The sequence below is a fragment of the Theropithecus gelada genome, chromosome 7b, assembly GCF_003255815.1.
Source record: "Theropithecus gelada isolate Dixy chromosome 7b, Tgel_1.0, whole genome shotgun sequence".
Classification (NCBI taxonomy): Eukaryota; Metazoa; Chordata; class Mammalia; order Primates; family Cercopithecidae; genus Theropithecus; species Theropithecus gelada.
This window is the reverse complement of record NC_037675.1, coordinates 53,043,500-53,062,732: the sequence shown is the minus strand read 5'-3', so window position 1 is coordinate 53,062,732 and position 19,233 is coordinate 53,043,500. Positions and strand designations below refer to the sequence as shown.

The 19,233-nt window shown below is 36.6% G+C and overlaps 1 protein-coding gene across 5 annotated transcripts in view; it reads right to left on the bottom strand.

Annotated features, from left to right (window-relative positions):
- FRMD6 (FERM domain containing 6) overlaps positions 1-19,233 on the bottom strand; it is a 247,698-nt gene that overhangs the window by 18,111 nt on the left and 210,354 nt on the right. For 3 of the 5 annotated variants that reach the window (XM_025391788.1, XM_025391786.1, XM_025391787.1), the window contains 7 exons: positions 14,187-14,277; positions 11,286-11,365; positions 10,192-10,268; positions 7,844-8,030; positions 4,559-4,714; positions 918-983; positions 11-79 (listed from right to left, as the gene is read on the bottom strand). In XM_025391788.1, coding sequence (XP_025247573.1) covers positions 11-79; positions 918-983; positions 4,559-4,714; positions 7,844-8,030; positions 10,192-10,268; positions 11,286-11,365; positions 14,187-14,277 — 726 coding nt within the window. Of the gene's footprint in view, positions 1-10; positions 80-917; positions 984-4,558; positions 4,715-7,843; positions 8,031-10,191; positions 10,269-11,261; positions 11,366-14,186; positions 14,278-19,233 lie in introns of all 5 variants that reach the window. The other 2 variants (XM_025391785.1, XM_025391784.1) reach the window with 1 other exon arrangement.

Here is a 19,233-nt window from a genome sequence, read left to right as displayed (position 1 = left end):
TTAAACTTACCACAAACACCAATTTTCCAACATTTGTCCAGGGGAAATCATAAAGTAATTGTTTCTCTTCATCTAAATTCTGTGAAAAGAATATGCATATGGATAATGGGAAAAATGATACTGTAAACTGGCTCTAACTTCTTTCCCTGAAAACCAAAACACAGTAATTAAAATCTGAAAAAAGCCCCCATATCTCTTTGGAGAAACACAGACAGTAATTAAGAGATTTCGTGATAACGATTCTGTGGCTTTTGGTTCCTGTGTGACTGTATTAACTAACCCTTTTAAGGCAATCTTTTCCCTTCTGGCGTATGCCTAAATTTAAATAAAAAGTCCAAAGGACCCAGGCATTCAAGAGATGCAGTAAGGTGCTCAGACTTTCATAATTGGATATTTTGCCTACGCCAAAGATAAGACATGCTTTTACTTTCCTGTGTCTTGCAGAGAGAGGTATCTGTCTCCCTTTTTGATGGCTGCAGGATAACACTGTCCCACCTGCTAAAGTTACTACTTATTTAAGGGGTAAGTTTTATCAGAAAAGTGTAATGGAAATTAAAATGTCTGGTCAGGTACAATATCAAAATGTTGCTTTTCTTTCCACTTACAAATGCTCCAAAGGATAAAAGAATATCTAAAATCAAAGACAAACAGAAATGTTTGGATATTAATGATCTGTTAGTGATGAACCTGGGCTAATCTTTGGCTTACTGTTTTCTGTTATAGAGGCCTTATTACTGTCAACAATCGGGCTGAGTCACTTCATCCATCCTACATCATCCACATCTGTGCTAGACAAATAGGAAATGACCAGCCAGTGGCCCAAAATGAACTACTGAAGCTATGGCAGGACCACAGAGGCATGCTGTAAACATAAGACATGGCCGACAGCATTTGACACTTAATTCTCATTTACTAACCTGAAAAATCTGTATTCCCCGCATGGTCAATCCAAGAGTCAGTGAAGCTTCAATTTCCCTTTTATCCTGTAGGAATAGAATTTTATAGAAAATTAAATGTTTCTATATATTTTTTCTACAGTGGACAATTTAGCACCAAAGAAACGTTTCAGGATTGAAATTCAGGACTGAAAAGTTTTGAACTTAAAATAACTTTGCTCAAGGCTTTCCACATACCTAGTTTCCTACAAGAATTAAGAAAACCATGGGCACATATTAAATCAAGAATGGTATATTCTACTTTTTAAATTTCTGAGATTTCAAAGGTTTAGTGTTTTTACTATATTACATACACTTTTGTAGCTGACAATATTCTAAACACTTGTTATTGAAAACTCCAGTAAACAAGGCTATTTTTGCTGCTTTTGCATCATTTGATTTTTTTAATCTTCTATCTCATAATTACTCTGTTCTCAGATGTTAGAATCTTAAATCTAATGTAATAGTTATACTCTGAGATGCATAAGACTGTGTGTGTTTAAAACTGGGCACATCTTCCAGCTCTTAAGTCAAAATTAGGGGCAAGTGACCAAATATTTAAGGCTCTCTCATGCGGATAATAAAGTTGTACAAGCTTTGTATTCAGTTAGTTTGGAAATACTTATTTTTAAGAAGTTCAATGATCACTCGCCAATATGATACACAGTCTACCAGCTAAACCATAAACTGTAGAAAATAAACTACAACAAGCGTAAGGGAAAAAGAAACTCCACAATTAAAAATGTACTTTAAAATTCAGCCACATCCTTTAAGTGTTCAACTGTAGGCCGGGCGCGGTGGCTCAAGCCTGTAATCCCAGCACTTTGGGAGGCCGAGGCGGGCGGATCACGAGGTCAGGAGATCAAGACCATCCTGGCTAACATGGTGAAACCCCGTCTCTACTAAAAATACAAAAAACTAGCCGGGCGTGGTGGCGGGCGCCTGTAGTCCCAGCTACTCGGAGGCTGAGGCAGGCGGAGCTTGCAGTGAGCCGAGATCGTGCCACTGCACTCCAGCCTGGGTGACACAGCGCGCTCCGTCTCAAAAAAAAAAAAAAAAAAAAAAGTGTTCAACTGTAATAAGTATATATAGTGTATAAAGTTCAAAATAGAAGAGAAATGAAATTACTAAGTAAATATTCTCATTATGAGATTTCTCAATAAACACAATGAATATGCAGATCTTTTTAAGCTTAGTGCCAGTTTCCCCAGGAACATGGCATGAAATATTTTTACAAAATGTATCCTCACTGGCATTATAACTGTAAGACACAGCCCATTTCTACTATTTAGGCTGTTTCTTTCCAACTAGTATATTTTTACATCAACAAAGACACATATAGTATAAGCTTTAAGAGGAGAAACTAATCCATCATTATATGAGTTTTGGTCAATTTCGCTTTCAAGGCTGTACTGACTGCTTTCTGGAATAAGGCTATGCTCGTAAAAATGCTGGTTTTCAAGTATAAGGTATATACTGGTGGAAAAGGGACATAAAATGGTTTTTTTTTTTCCCCAGAATGTTCCCCTGTCCTTTGTCTACCTTATTTCCAGTTTATGAGCAGCCCCTAAATGAAGCAGATTTAACGACTGCCACTGAATTGCTCTAAAGAATAAAAACTGTGCATCAGCCAATATCTTTTCCCCCACTTCATTCTGTTACCTTTTTATTAAAAATCTTGTTTTCAGCAGATAAGAGTCATTTTCTATGCAATTTAGAAGCTCCATACTTTAAGTAAACTTGAAAATTAAGTTTTACACAGAAGATAAATTGGGGATATCTACTTCAATAAAAGATTCTTATTTCTTAATAGGATTCTTTAAAATAGCAAGCTTCCCCAGCAAATAAGGCAAAAAGCAATTAATGGTTATTGAGCACTCACTAATGTGCCAGGTATTCCACCTCATTATTTCAGATTCATTATCTCACCGAAGCCTCCCAACCTTGTGAAGCATATTGTATCATCCCCACTTAATAGACAGCTCAGGATTATAGTTGCCTAGGATGCCAGCTATAGCAAGTACTGACATAGGGTTTCTAATTGACATCTGATTCCAAAGCCACACTCTTACTCTTTCCAATTCATACTTCTAATACATTTTAAAATATAAACTAATTATCAAAACTGTCATTTATTTGCATCTTCTCGTGTCAACTGAGGTGTCACAAATGAAATCTCTTAAGGCTAAAAACAAAATGACAACTCAGTCCTTTAGGAATTTAGCCAAAGAGATCTTATGGAACTCAATTATGCCTTTCAAGGATGATGGGGCATTAATAATGCATCTCTTAGGCACAGAAGAGAGATAGAAAAAACATCAGTTGGTCCCTTAAGTTTTCTGAACCAGCTAAGAAGATTACCGAGCAATACATCCAAACTAAAGTCCAGTTTCCAATGGTCTAGCTATGCTAATCCTACCACAAAAGGCATAGTAGAGATAACAAGCATGACACTAACAATGGCAATGGTAACAACGGCAAACTTAACATCATGCTTAACATGTGCTGGGCACTGTTTTAAGTAGTTTTTCATCCAACAATTCATTTAGTATCCAGCAATCCTAAAAGGCAAGTATGTTGCTGTCCCCTTTAACTATGGGGAAACTGAAGTACACAGAGGTTAAGTAAGTAACTTGCCCGAGGTCACACAGTAAGAAGTCAAACTGAGATTCAATCCCAGGCAGTTAGGCTCAACTGACAGTGCTCTTAACCACTTCATCCATTTGGTTTGAGAATGTACGTTTGAATACTTAAATGGGTATTCAGGAGTTCTTGCCAGCAAAGTGGCACTTAGGGAATAGTGAAAGGGGTTAGGAGGAGGAGGGGAAGAGAAGACAAGATGATATAGAGTACTGTGAGAGCATGGCCCCAGTTGTCATTTGGGTGTGTGACCTCTGCCCCAGAATGGAAAAACGAGGCTAGAGATACACGGGACACAAAGGAGAGTAACTTCCAAGAGTGAGGAACATATGTAATACAGTTCCTTAAGCACACAGCCTGTGTTATCAAGAAGGCCTTGACTAAATCTTGGCTTTGCCATTTAGTTTTGTGATCTTAGGTGATTCATTTATTCTCGTTAGGCCTCAGTTTCCCGGTCTGTAAAATAAAGATTAAAGTACCTTTCATGTAAAGTTATGAGGATTAAAAAAATATAAAGTGTGCCCAGTAAACACAGGACTCCATAAACATTACCTGTTGTGGTAATGTTCTTGTAATTGACGGATACGATGCAGGTATAGCTTCACTTTGAGGAATATTAAAAATTATTTATCAAATAAGTTGCAAATGCTATTCCCCAAAGCAGAAAAGCAGATTTGGGGAGGAGAGAAAGAACAATGCCATAATCACTGAAAAAGTGAGATTAACATTTTATAGCCAATTGTCATCTCACTATTAGAACCATTAAAAAATATTCCATCCTGCTTCCAGGCCAGAGGAAAACCACCATGGCCTCCAAGACTGACCTGCAATAACAAAAAGCAGTTCAATGAAACTTTTTTAGAAGCGTGTAAAAAATGAAATAATTTTTAATGGAAATGAAATCCTAAGGTTTTCCTTCTCAATCCTATTGAGATGATGTTTTTTTTTTCTCAGAAGCTGAAGACTTAGTTGCCGTTTCGTACCTTATATAATCTGTAGTAATGAACAGCGACGTCATCCAGTCGGACGGCCTCTTTGATATATTTAAGATGAGCTTCGGAAGCCGTCAGTGCAAACTGATCTTTGTGCATGTTTGGAATGTGCTTCAGGATGTAGTCTTTCCCCCTCTTGGAAACAACCTGTTGGGATACAAGGGGTGTGCAATGCAACATTTGTTGGAGAGATGTAAGCTCTATCCCCACCCCCAAAATGATGAAAGAATGAGAATCTAAAATAGCCATGTAAACTGGTTGGTTTCCATTAGAAAATTCCCACTTTCATTCTGTTTTCACCATCTGTTATGTTGCTGGGCTGAATCAGCTAATACTAGAAGCTATAGAGTCAATTTAATTGTACTGCTGAACACCTAAGAAGAAAAATCACAACAAATAGGAAAAATAAGTTATCTTTGCTTTAAAGTCACCAAGAAAAAAAATTATACAAACTTTCATAATTTTGTACACGTAATTGTTTATACTTGCAAGTTTATACTTGGTACCATGAAATACATCTATAGTAGGCACATATTCAGGTTCTGGATCCTACCGAACTCTTAAGAAAACTGCAGCCACAGAGTGGGAGGTTCTAAATGCTAATCAAAAGAAGGCAGGGGACTGGGAGAAATTCTCTAATTTTGGTTCCTGCATAAGAGGCTGATATGAACACTGTTGGAATATTTATGAGAAAACCGTTTCATTCAAACATTCATTGTGATTCACTGTGACTTAGATTTTCATCAGACAGTACTCTGGGCTTTCAGATGTCAAATATATAGTATCCAGCAGCTGCAGGCTAAGAGAAAGGTGTTGATTAAAGTCTTAGCTGATTCCATAAGGAATACAATAGATGGAAGGACTTATGCAATGTGAGCAGAAGAATCATGCTCAAAATAATCAAAATTTTAAAATTACAGAATTTTTGGTTTTAAAATGTCTTTATATTGATATTTTGTTTCTTCCTATTGAATATTTTACAAAGAATTAAATATGATGAATTAATAGTCAGTTGTCAAGTTCTGCTAAGAACTCAAGTTACAGATTCTTCTTTCCAGGTTCTTTTCACATGGTAATCAGTTAAATCAGTTATTTGTCGACCTTTTTCTCAGGTCAAAAGCACACTGAAAATAGTATTTGTAAGGGCACTAAAGTAGATGGTTTTGGCGATCCCAAGGGTGGGGGAAACTGGTATCTTAGCACACTGGTTGCCCTGGCATACTAACTGGATTTCAGTAATCAATATTCAATGAGCACCTGATGACAACCAGAGAATGCAAACATGCTACAGACAGCAATAGTTTGACAGACATTGTGATTTCTCTCCAACAAATAAAGCACTGTAAGTCACACAACAAAAAATTACTGAGTACCTCAATATGAAGAGCTGATGAAATTGAAAAGGTTAAGGTTATGCCCATCTTTCAGAACACACTAAGAAACAGTTTATTGGGAGCAAGAAATAAATCATTTTAAAATAAGATGTAAAACACTATACCCAGGTTCTTCTTGAGCACTGGGCACCCAGATGGTCTGCCCAGAAGGAGCAGAGTCTCAGAGGATAAGTAGGAGTTAGCGAGGTGAAACAGACAGGGGCTTCACCGGCTAAAGGAACTGCAAGAAGAAAGACCCGAAGCATGAAACACCACAGTAAGTACGGAGATGTACCAGTGGCTGGATGTTGCCACAGCCTAAAGTTCAAGATGCAGGACAACCAGAAAGGAAGCTGGAATGGTTGGCAGGGACTATAATCTGGAGAGTTTCTAGGTTATGCATGGGAGCCTGAGCTTCACTCCACAGGTGACGGAGGAGGCCCTGAAAGTCTAAGTCAGAAGCAAAATCATCTCATCTGCAAGCTGTGGAGTAAAGACCGAAGCAGGGACAAGTTTCTGCAACAGTGCTGCTGAGAACAGGAACCTAGAAACAGTAGGAACTAAGACAGGAAGAGGAGGCAATGGACATTTAGGAAGGCTAATGGCAACAAAAATAGAAGAGAATTTCATTTCTTAAGCTGGGTGATTGGTACTCAAGCACATACATTACAGGGTGTTTCAGTTGATGGGACAGGACAGGGAGAAGGAATGGTGATAACGCAGAGTTCCGTATGACTCTCATGTACTCAGAGGTAGGAATACGTAGAACTGAGGTGGCAAGAAGATGAATTTGATTTAGGACATCTTGAGTTTGAAGGGCCTATGGGTAAACAGCTACCTTATGGATAAAGGGAAGAGAAACAGATTTGGGACTTGCCTTCACGTAGGTGATCGTTAAAAGCATTAATCTGGATGAGATCTCCCAAGATGCGAGTGGTTAAGTGTCAGGTACAGCAGCAAAATTTAGTGAAAAGAGTCTACTGGATATGTCAATATAAAGCAACTGGTGTCAATATAAAGCAAAAGTAGTATATATTTAATTTTTTACTTCATTACTATATTGATATAAAACAAACTAACGGGCAGCACTATGAGTGGACTGACGGGGAAAGAAGGCAGATGGAAATGGCTTGAGGAACACTTGTGGGAAGCAAAGAAGCTGAAAAAATCAAATACACACTACCTTTTCAAGACGCTTTACTGAGAAGGCAAGGCAAGAGTAGTAGCTCTTCTTTCCCTCCGCCTTTCTTTCTCGAGGATGGGTGAGTGAGAACCAAACATGTTTTGTATGTCCTCACTGAAGAAGAGTTAGTTTGGGGAGGGGCTAATGATACAGAAGAGAGAGAAAATATAGCATAGACCTGGAGGAAGGATGGGGAGAGAAACAGACAGGGTAGAGTACACAAAGGGCAGCTGAGACAGTTCACGTTGGAATAACCCACATTTTCTTGCTGAAAGAAGGGGTTAGTTGCTCTCCCAAGAGTGGAGGACATGAAGGCCGGAGCCGGAAGTTGACATACTTGTTCTCTCAGCAAAGGAAAGTGAGGGATAATCTTACTTTTTAAAGAGTTATGTTTTTCTGCCTTCAAAGGGAGAAAATTCTGCCTCAGTAAGAGTAGGCAAGAAGGTCAAGGACATGTCAATGCCAAAAGGAGGCTGGCAAATTCCAAGCTCCACCGTATTATCAGGATGGATGGCAATCCTCTTCCCCATTCACCACAAAAAGACTGAGTACATGAAGACATGATGTGCACCACGTTTTTAAGTGTTAAATATCTGGGCATCACGAAGAATTTGGCCACAGAACATCTGTGTTCCCATTTCTTAAAGAGTATGAGTAGCAACACTACGAACTAGAAATGCCGAAAGAAAACACTCTTTCAAATTTGAAAACAGTGCTTACCCAAGATGGGAAGTAAGCCTCTGGCTCGAAGTATTTTCCATAGTGCTTATTCCTTTTGAAGTTCCCAAGATCAGCCTGCAGGGCAAAGGCTGCCAGCAGGAAGTAGGCCTCTTCTCGGAGCACACACTGAGAATGAAGAACTTGTTTTCTCAGGTGCCAGTAATAATAGTATCTTGCTGCTCTGTCACTAGGAAAATAAGAGAAAACAGAACTCACATTTTCATGGAACAATCCAATGACATGTAAACAGAACCCAAATCCTGCTCTCCATCTGGTGACAGGAGCCCTTCTGTTCCTGCTCCTCCCTCCCACCTCATTGAAAAGGGAGCGGTTGTAGCTAACATCTGATAGCTGCCTCACTGAGGTTGCAGGGGGTCAGAACCCCAAGTCACACTATCCAGACAACAAAAATAACATTTCCTAAGGCTTACAGCATTTGATTCGTTCAGAGAAGAAAAAGTTCTGAATCATTCTACTCTAAAATGGTAACTATTTCACCGAGCAAGTGTTAGAATAGAAGCTAGATATGTGTTATCTGTACTGATTTTGCTACAATGATGCTGCACACGTGACATAAATAAGGAAAAATCTGAGGAGCAATCCTGCTTCAGTGTTTTGCTGTTCTTTTTATTATTTTTTAACTGAACACACTACAAATACTTTAAGGCCCTTTATAAGTATTTGCATATATACTCTTCTGGAAAAAAATTTGCTTAACAAAGGTGTTCTTTTCCTTTTTTTAAGCTTCTCCAAGAGGAAATGAATGCTTTCCTTAAATCTTCTTTTTGAGGTTTTTTTATTAAGTGAAAGTTACGTTATTGGCATTACGTTTTTATAGGCACATGTCATGACCATTATAATACTCCCCACAAAAGGAAATACTAACAGGGCACACTCATTACAATTTGTTGAGATCAGAAATAAATACAGTCACCATTAAATACGTTAAGAAATGTTGACTGGGGAAAACATGGTAAAAGCTCCAAAAAATATTTACTAGCAAATAGGATGCTTTTGTGATCAAAGTAAAAACGTGTGTGTACATATTTTAATGAGCTCATTTGCCTTTACATTATTTCAGGTTAAATGTTTACCTGAGATTCATAGCTGATATCATTAGTAGAAAACACATATGGGTTTATTTAAACTAAGACCATGTTTAAGTAGAAAGAGCTTAAAAATAAAGCATTTATGTAATTTCTCCTCCCTTAGGACAGAGTACTTTTCACAGCACTTCTTTTTATAATGCCAACCACAGATGGTCCGGACTGGTTCATGCCTGGGAAAAAGGGGCAGAAGTATACGGATACAACAAAACTTAGCCCCAGGGGGTTAGCTATTTGTTAAATATATATATTCCTTCTTTCCAGGTCATGCCACACTTACCAGGTAAAATAAATAAAAATTGTATGTAAACTGAGAACATAACTAATAAAGTATCTTAGCCTTTAAAAAAAAATCCTTATGGGCTAATTTTTTTACTTTTTAATTTGCATATGGCATTGATAAAAATATCTAGAGCTAATTTTACATATAACTCACTAGCCAAATGTATTTTGTTTTCTTTCACATGGAGCTTCTCAAAGTTTAAAAATATATAAGCAAAACAGAGTTCATATTTCTAGTATTTTCTATTGGCCAAGAAATCACCTCTGAAAGTTTCTAGCACTAAATCCTCCTATACAGACTGAGCTTCAGAAATGGTGAATTCTGAATTTATCCTGAGCCTACTACTGTTCATGCACACACCTCCAGAAAAAGAATCAATTACCTGCCCTTGTCAAACTGCACCTAAGATTCTGATAGGATAGCTTCACTGGGCTTAATCTTGGTTTAAAGCTACTGCCAAGAATATAAGCAAGACCCCACACATGAAAAGAAAACAGCATATATAAACACCCATCCACTTTTATAGGAGAGTTCCTGCTTCTGACCCACTCCCACCTTACCACTGAAAAAGAACATAATCTTTTAATCAATCTCCTCACTCTTCACCAAAGTGCTAGTTTCTTCTTGAAATAAGCATATTTTTGGAGACTGATCTGTTTATGAAAACGTGGAGTGGAGAAAATGTGGGCCAATGACACTGTTAATATTTTCATCAATAGTCTAACATTCATTCATTTAACAAGTATTTACTGAATGCCTATTGTATCTCTCTTTTAGGGACTGAGAATATACCAGTGTACAAAAAGATTAAAAAGAAAGAAATTGCTGCTCCTACAGAGTTTATATCCTAACAGGTGTAGACAAAGAATAAACACAAGTAACTTATTTGGTATGTTAGAAAAAGTGATACGGCGGGGGGTTGGGGAGGGAAGGTGGGAAATCTCTCCCTGTCCTCTTACCTGATCAATCTGCCATTTTCCACATAGTACTGCACACGGAAGTGGATGATCATAGGAGGCCCAAATTGGTCGATACCCTAAAAACAAAAGCACACACAAAAATCAAGCTATTTCTAGTTACTTTGAAAATGGGTTTCAAAAGCAACCAAAATACAATTATTATTTGCAAGATACTTTTTAATCACTGATAGGTTTTATTTACTTATAATGAGTGGGGACTTGTAGTAGGTAGACAGTCATCCTATATAGATACCAGGTTCATATAAAATTAGGAAGTTATGAAGCAAAACAGGGCACGCTCTATCTGATTTTCATTCACTGTAATGCCAATGACAACATAAGGGAAGATAAAAATAAATGCCAGTGGAAATTTCTAGCTGAGATCCAGCTCCTCGCTCAGCTCTGTTCCCTGTGGTGACCATTTGCTCCTTATTACAAATGTTCTCTTGTTCCTCTGACATTCCACATAGCAAATTCTAATATGCTGTTTGTTTATTTAGACATTCATGTTCTTTACTTTGTAGCTGGCTTTGAAGTAGCCTTCTAGTTTATTCCAAGACTTCTTAAATACAAATTAGAGGACCTAGGATTACTATTCCTGACTTACTAGGGAGGTTCTGGAAACACGAAGTGAATTCTCTATTAATTTCTCTCATGTAAAGGAAATTAATGTTTGTGAAATAAAGCACCAGCATAATGAATAGACAAAGCATCAAATGCAAGTACAGTAAAAGTAGATTTAAAAATTAGTAATAACTTCTAGAACAGCAATTTTGACACCTAGCATAGCCATAAGAGCAAATAATTTTTCCATACTTTTCATTTCAAAGCATTATTCCAAGATTATTACAGTTATTATCCAACATTATTTAATAGATAATCCAGATTCTATTTATTATTTGCTATAAGCTATTAATACTTGATTAATGTGACACTTTAGAACTTATAATTTTCTTTTCCCATTTTCTACTATATAAAGTATTGCTTACAGTTTTCTTCTAATGTACAACAGCTAAAATAAACATTTTTTGAAAAAATCAAAATAATTTTGCTTATAAATGTAATCTCACCCAAGTGACTTCGTATTGTCGTACCTTGCTGGCCTCTTTCTTCCATTCTTTTGGACAATATTTGTAAAGCTTTTGTGACATCTCCATATACACATGTTCATTATCTGTACATCAAAAAAAAAAAAAAAAAAAAAAAGACCAGATGCTAAAGATTTTTAAAAGAAAAAAATATAGAAAGAAACAAGTTTCTTTTAAAGCCTCAGGATGTGTGAATGTAGTCTGAATTCACATATTAGAAAACCCAAGGAGATAAAAGGTCCTGTGAACTAGACATTAATGAGATACTTGTGAATTATTTTGCTTTTGCAATACAGAACACATACTATTAAAGTATATCATATTTAGAAGAAATCTTAGTTGCCAAATTCTGCCTTTACTTGGTTTCTAGGGTCATTATGACTTATAATCTAACTTCTATCACTGTGGGTGTTAGTCTTAAGAAAACATGCTTTCGTTCAGCTCAAAGAAGACTGCTCTCATAGGTACAAAATAATAAAGCATGGCAGAAACACCGTCTTAATTGCCATGTAAGAAATTAGAAAACACTGATGATATCAGTTCATTTTCAAGTGAGAAGTCTGACCCACATTTTGTGAAGACTAATCTTTAAGACTATTTCTTGTCTGCGTTCCACACACAGCAAAACACAGCATTACAAAATGATAAGCCCTTACTCACACTGCCTTTGGGATCAGTTTCATGGAAAAGAGAAGAAAAATTTTATGAAAAACAAGAATGAATGCCAAAATATCCCTTCCAGCGGATGATGCTCATAAGGTGAACAGAAAATAAGACTGCTAAAACCTATGTTAAAGTGATCTAAACACGTGAAAAGAAGCTGGTAGAAAACAAACATTTTCATATGTCCCAAAGATAATCTTTTAAAAGAGAAAGATATTTCACAAAAGAAGTCTTTGGCATTCCTATATTGTACAAAGTTTTAAGTCTTTTCTAGATTCCTTTTATTCTATCACTAAGGAGACATCTTCACGGAAAGCTCTGCATAAAAATGTACCTGTTCTGGAAGTGTGTCTCTTTGACTACTCCAAAGATGTGCACACTTTGCTACACTTTGACTCCAAGCTGAATACTGGGATTTGACTGGAAACATGCCAGAAGAAAATAGGAAGGGTAAAGTTACTCAGTTATAAATGACATTAAGTTAACCAATTTTAATGAAAGGGTTAGGAAAGAGATCCCAGAGACAAAAAAAGGAATAGCTACTTAAATCCAGTTAATTAGGTCAACTAACACTATCTCCCATCTCATATCACTGATTAAACATGAAATAGACAAGACCAGACAATCTTCCTGTCGAAACTGATTTGTGTTTGGCTTGAGTTCCCATCTAAAGAAGCAACATAATGAATAGAATTAAAACTGTTCACCATAATAGTACATACATATATTTCTAAACTGCCACTATACCTCTGCCACCTACAGTTTGACCAGAGATTTATACCTTAAGAATTCTCAACACACATTAATCCTGCAAAGCCGGTGGAGTAGTAATTTCCATTTGACATGAAAAAACTGACATTGAGGGAAGTCAAGTGGCATGTCCAAAGCCACACTGCTAGTTAGTGGTAGAACTGGAATTAGAACCAGGTCAACTGATTCCTGTTCCAATGTTCTTTCACCATACTATTATCTCTTTTTTAAAAAGGACACCTTAAAAATTAGTTTGAAACCTAAGGAAGCTATAAACTGGTTTTATTGGACTGATTTGTTGAACAACAAGGATTTAGCAGTAGTTGTAGTAAGAAGAATTAACCTTGAGCATGGAATACTAAAAGTTACTTAGAATCTCTAGAGCCTCTTATGGCTCTCAGACTCTTCCCTGAAAGAATGACTGAAGTATGCACTAACGGAAGGATGGAGCTTGGCAACTGTGTTTTATCGTTTTAACTACCACAGGAAGAAACTGAAGAGCAAAGGGCTGATTCACAATGTCCTGATGTGTTGCCTGCTCCATGCTCTTTAGCCTCTCCTAAAAAGGCAACTGAAAACAGTTTACATTTTCGGGGAAAGGGGCCTTGTTTATCAGCTGACCAACTTCATACTGATATACTTTCCAACTTGGCAGGTATAAGCATGTTATTGTATTGACCAGATTTCCAAGACACCTTAAGCCTTTAAATTTACCATATTCAAGTATAAGATAGAATTAAATACACCGCACCAAAAAAAATTCTTCTTGACAAAATGAGCAAAGATACATAGAAGACTAAACTAGAGAAATTTAAAAATATCATTTGAAGGAAGAAAGCTTATAATAAATGGCTTTAGAGAAGTCCCAGAAATTTAACTCTAAGGTATTATGAGAGAAGAAAGCTTATATGAAGTCCTTTACTTAAAAATCTTCTCCTCATAAAGAATATAGAAGAAACTGACCCGGTATTTCCAAGTCATATAGTCTGACTGGAAAAAAGAGAAGGGGTAAGAGAGAAAAATAGAAAATAAGATTAAATTAATAATTACTTTGTGATACTATATAGTTAATAGCAAGAGAAAATGAAAAGAGAAGTCAGTTTAAAGTCAAAAATTATAAAACAAATTAAATTACTTTCCTAAGAGTTCCAGCTACTCCCTGAATGCAAGGAAACAAAAATCGAGCTTGCTTCATTAAAACATGGAAGAGCAAACACATAGAAGGAATCGAGATTCTTAAAGAGGAATCAATTTTTAAGTTCAGACTATAACAAATACATGCCTAAAATCCTAAATATTGTAAAAAAAAAAAAATACACAGAAATTGAGATTAAAAACATAAAGACTACATCTACACTAAAAATGAAGATCAGCCCATGGGTATTTTGACAACCACAGTTTTATAACAATATGCCCAATTTAAGTTACAGCTATAAGATGTCATTTCCTCAGGGATAGTTGGCTAAATCCATCAGAGAGGGCTCTAAGACTTACTTTGTATAACACTGAGTCCAAAGAGGTGGCAGTCCTTTAGCCGAAGCAGGTCACAAACCTGGACCAGCAACTGGTGACACAGAATCTTAACCTGCAGGGGGAAAAGGCATCACGTGAAATAACAATTCAACTAAGTCCACCCAGGGAACCACAATCAGGCAATTTAACGCATCGTAAATATACTCCTCATCGTAAATATACTCCTTGAAAGGACGAGCTGACAGTAGAAAATAACTGCTGCTTTATCCAAATCACTTTCACCTGGGGTTGGGTTGCAGTAATGATGATCACAGTACCAGTTTTTACAACATGGTAATAAAATACAAGACTCACAGATCTTACCATACATGGACAAAGCTCTGAAACCATGGTGCATGATAAATGATAAATGAGTTTCAGAAAGTAAGCAGCATAGCCTACTCACATTACCAAAAATATTTATTTGGCAAGTATCTTTTTTAAAAAAAGTTAATTCATTTGTGTTTTTGACTAATAAAACTGTATATATTTATAGTACACAACATAATTTTTTTTTTTTTTTTTTTTTTTTTTTTTTTTTTTTTTTTTGAGACGGAGTCTCGCTCTGTTGCCCAGGCAGGAGTGCAGTGGCCGGATCTCAGCTCACTGCAAGCTCCGCCTCCCGAGTTCACGCCATTCTCCTGCCTCAGCCTCCTGAGTAGCTGGGACTACAGGCGCCCGCCACCTCGCCCGGCTAGTTTCTTTGTATTTTTTAGTAGAGACTGGGTTTCACCGTGTTAGCCAGGATGGTCTCGATCTCCTGACCTCGTGATCCACCCGTCTCGGCCTCCCAAAGTGCTGGGATTACAGGCTTGAGCCACTGCGCCCGGCCACAACATAATGTTTTGATACATGTATATACTGTGGAATGAATAAGTCAGACTAACATGCATCATGTCACATATGTATCATTTTTTGTGGTGAGAACACTTAAAATTCATTCTTAGCAATTTTCAAGTATACATCATCATTAACTACAGTCACCATGTTGTATAATAAATCTCTCGAACTTATTCCTCCTAACTGAAATACTGTATTTTTTTACTAACATATCCCCAGTCCCCCTACCTCCTCAGTCTTAGGTAACCATCATTCTATTTTCTGCTTCCCTGAGTCAGACTTTTTTAGATTATGCAGGGTTTGTCTTTCTGTGCCTGGGTTATTTCATTAAACCTAACATCCTCCAGGTTCATCTGTTATTGCAAATGACATGATTTCCCTCTTTTTAAAGGCTGAATTGTGTCCCATTGTGTATATGTGCCACATTTTCTTTATCCATTTATCCACTGGTGCACACTTAGGTTGATTCTGTACCTTGACTGTTATGAATAATACTGCAATATACATGGGAGTGCAGATGTCTCTTTGACATAATGATTTCATCTCCTTTGGGTACATACCCAGGAATGGGGTTCCTGGATCATATGGTAGTACTATGTTTAACATTTTGAGGAACCCCCATAGTGCTTTCCATAATGACTTTACTAATTTACGTTCCCAGCAACAGTGTACAAGGGTTCCCTTTTCTCCACATCCTTGTCAACACTTGTTATCTTTTGTCTTTTTGATAATAGCCATTCTAACAGCCATGTCACATTTCCCTGCTATTTAGTGATACTGAGCATTTTTTCATATTCCTATTGGTCATGTGTGTATCTCCTTTTGAAGAACGTCTACTCGGGGCAACAAGTATCTTTTCAAGGAAAGCTTTCCTCCTAATAGTCTACCCCAAAAACTCATCTACTGTACAATGAGTTGCTCTAGACATTTTTTTTTTTTTTTTTAAAGACAGAGTCTCAACCAACTGATTTTTTTTTTTTTTTTTTTTTTTTTTTGGGTAGAGACAGGGTCTCTCACTATGTTGCCTGGGCTGGTCTTAAACTCCTGACCTTAAGCAATCCTCCCATCTTGGCCTCCCAAAGTGCTGGGATTACAGGGATGAGACACCATGACCAGCCTGCCTAGTTTTTATCACTGTTATTGTCTAATATATTTTTAGTGCCTAAACCAGATTCCTTTTCTGAGTCTTAGTATAATTCAATCATAAAACTATATTAATTTGGAACTCTGGAAGTAAGTTATTCTGACAAGTCAAAAGTTAATTGATAGTCTTTAAAACATACAATTTTCTTTATCACTATTATTATAAATAATTATAACATAATTATATAATTATTGTATATCAATTATATAATTATTATATATCAATAATAATCATACCAATATTATATCAAATATTATTACGAATAATTATTATCTCATAATAATGCTTTCTCAAATGTTTAAAGAAGTATTATGGGGGACAGTAATTCTGCTGATTCTATCTTGTTGACTTCAGAATTATCAAGGTTTATTAGAGTTTAGATAGACTTTAAGAAACCACCCAGGTCAATTTATTTATTCTATAGGAGCAGAAAATAAAACTCAGAAAGCTTAAAGTCATATCACTAATAGTGGCAAAGGCAGCAACTCACAGCTTATTTGTGTATTAAAATACTTTAATTATTAAATATATGTATTAAAATACTGTAACATGACAGTTTATCATTTTACCTATACACATTACATATGGCATCTCCCCTTTTATTAGTACGATTTGCTTTCAAATCCTTTTTTCAATAATGATGACAATGGGTTTAAGTTATTATAAATTCTAAAAATTAACTCTGAATTAATGACTCCTTATCATATCTTAATATGAAACTCAGATTAGGAAAATAAAGACATGCCAAGATCCCTTGAAATTTGAAAGTCAAACAATTCAGAACTGGTGATAATTCCAATTGTAGTAAGAAGAATGGGTTTACTGCTCTTTTCCACATTCATTATTAAATAGCAACCAACCTAAAGTATCTTACCCACTGGAAAGAGCATAAGAGATTTAAGGCCAAAGTAGCATCAAGTGAGCTGCTTGGAAGTACCAGGAACTCATGCAGGGGCAGTGTCTTATTTTACATTCAGGATATGTAGTAGGCACTCAGTAAATGCTTGATGAATGAAAGCCAGGAATCTGATTCCCTGTGGGCCCCTCCTCACCTTCATTCTGTTCCATGAGTAGAGATCAAGACCATTCCCCGAATTACTGAGCAAACCATTTTATAAATATGCCGCTCGGCATTTTAGGAAAACTATATAAATGCAAACCTATGCACCGACGCCACTGGAGAACACATTTGCCAATGGGAAATCATTATCATTCTCTCTGTGTACAGCTAGCATGAATCACCTGACATCCTAGATTTCTGTCCTACAGAAGTCCTATGTCATTTCCAACATTCACTTTAAAAGGCCTCTGGATTTTGAGTTCCATATCATCATAATTCTGCTTTACAAATAGGCTTAAGCAATGACAAAGAAGAGGAGAACACATCAAATGTCATAAAATTCTGAAGTTGAACTATATACTACAAATTTGTGAATTAAAATGTCATGTTGTTTACAGCACCTTTAATCCTTAGTTTGACTGTATTTAAAAATGTTAGGTACAAAGCAGCTAAGATAAAATGCAATGAGAAGTTAAAATTCCAAACCACAAACTAAATGTATAGGAAATAAACTGTTTTAACCTTGTGTGACTGCAGACCAAATAACGTTACATATTTCCTCCATGCAGCCCATACATTTATTATTCTTCTGCTAGTAAATCAAGTATTTGGAGCCTACTGGTAAAGCTCTTCAACAAATATCAAGTAAGCAATGCTCTTATTCAAAAACTATAATTAAATAAGGCCATGGCTCTGAAGTCTTGCCTGCTGTGAAAACAAGCTTGAGTTTTCTGTATTTCCATATTATGAGTCTTTAAGGCTACATTTTAGCTGACTGCGAAATTTCTCAAGTTCTTTAATCTTCAGGGGCAATGGGAATGTTAAAAAGTGCTATATAGTATGAGGTATTAAGAATAAGAATTAAAGCTTTATTCTAAAAATATACTCTATATGGACTTTTTTTTTTTCCTTGAGACAAGGTCTCACTCTGTTGTCCAACCTGGAGTGCAGTGGCACGACCACGGGACATTACAGTCTCAATCTCCCAGACTAAGGGGATCCTGCTACCTCTGCCTTCCAAGTAGCTAGGACCACAGGCAGTGCCACCATGCCTGGCTAATTTTTAACTTTTATGTAGAGACCGGGGTCTCACTATGTTGTCCAGCCTAGTTTCAATCTCCTAACCTCAAATGATTCTCCTGCCTCATCCTCCCAAAATGCTGGGATTACAGGTGTTAGCCACCTCACCCAGCCTCTGTATGGACTTTTAAATTAAAACAGCATGTGATCCTAAATGTTAAAGGTTTGTTATTTTGCAAGAATGTTTAAAATATATTCTAGAAAAAAAGAATTGTTGGCTGAGCGCGGTGGCTCATGCCTGTAATCCCAGCACTTTGGGAGGCCGAGGGGGGTGGATCACAAGGTCAGGAGATTGAGACCATCCTGGCTAACATGGTGAAACCACGTCTCTACTAAAAATACAAAAAAAATTAGTAGGGCATGGTGGCGGGCACCTGTAGTTCCAGCTACGTTGGAGGCTGAGGCAGGAGAATGGTGTGAACCCAGGAGGCAGAGCTTGCAGTGAGCTGAGATTGCACCACTGCACTCCAGCCTGGGCGACAGAGCGAGACTCCATCTCAAAAAAAAAAAAAAAAGAATTGTTTTGTCTTAGTGAAGACATATAAACTCGTGGCCACAATTCATATCAATCAAATCTTTATGGCTCCTACATTTACAATGGTTTTACTTCCAAAATTGTCCCAAGTTTCCATATTTGCCTGATGATTAAAATAATTTAAAATAGCTTCTATTAATGCAACTCACAGGGAATTCAGAATGACCAAAACACTAAATTCATTCCATATGCAAAAAGGCAACTTTCTATCAACCACACCTGTCAGGGAACGAACTTTTATTGCTAAAAATACATAGAGAGAAATTATGAAAAAAATTAGTTAATAAAATCGTTCTCACTACAGTTAATTTATTACACTCAAACTCTATACACATTGACTGCTATTTTCTGAACACAAAGATAACACTTT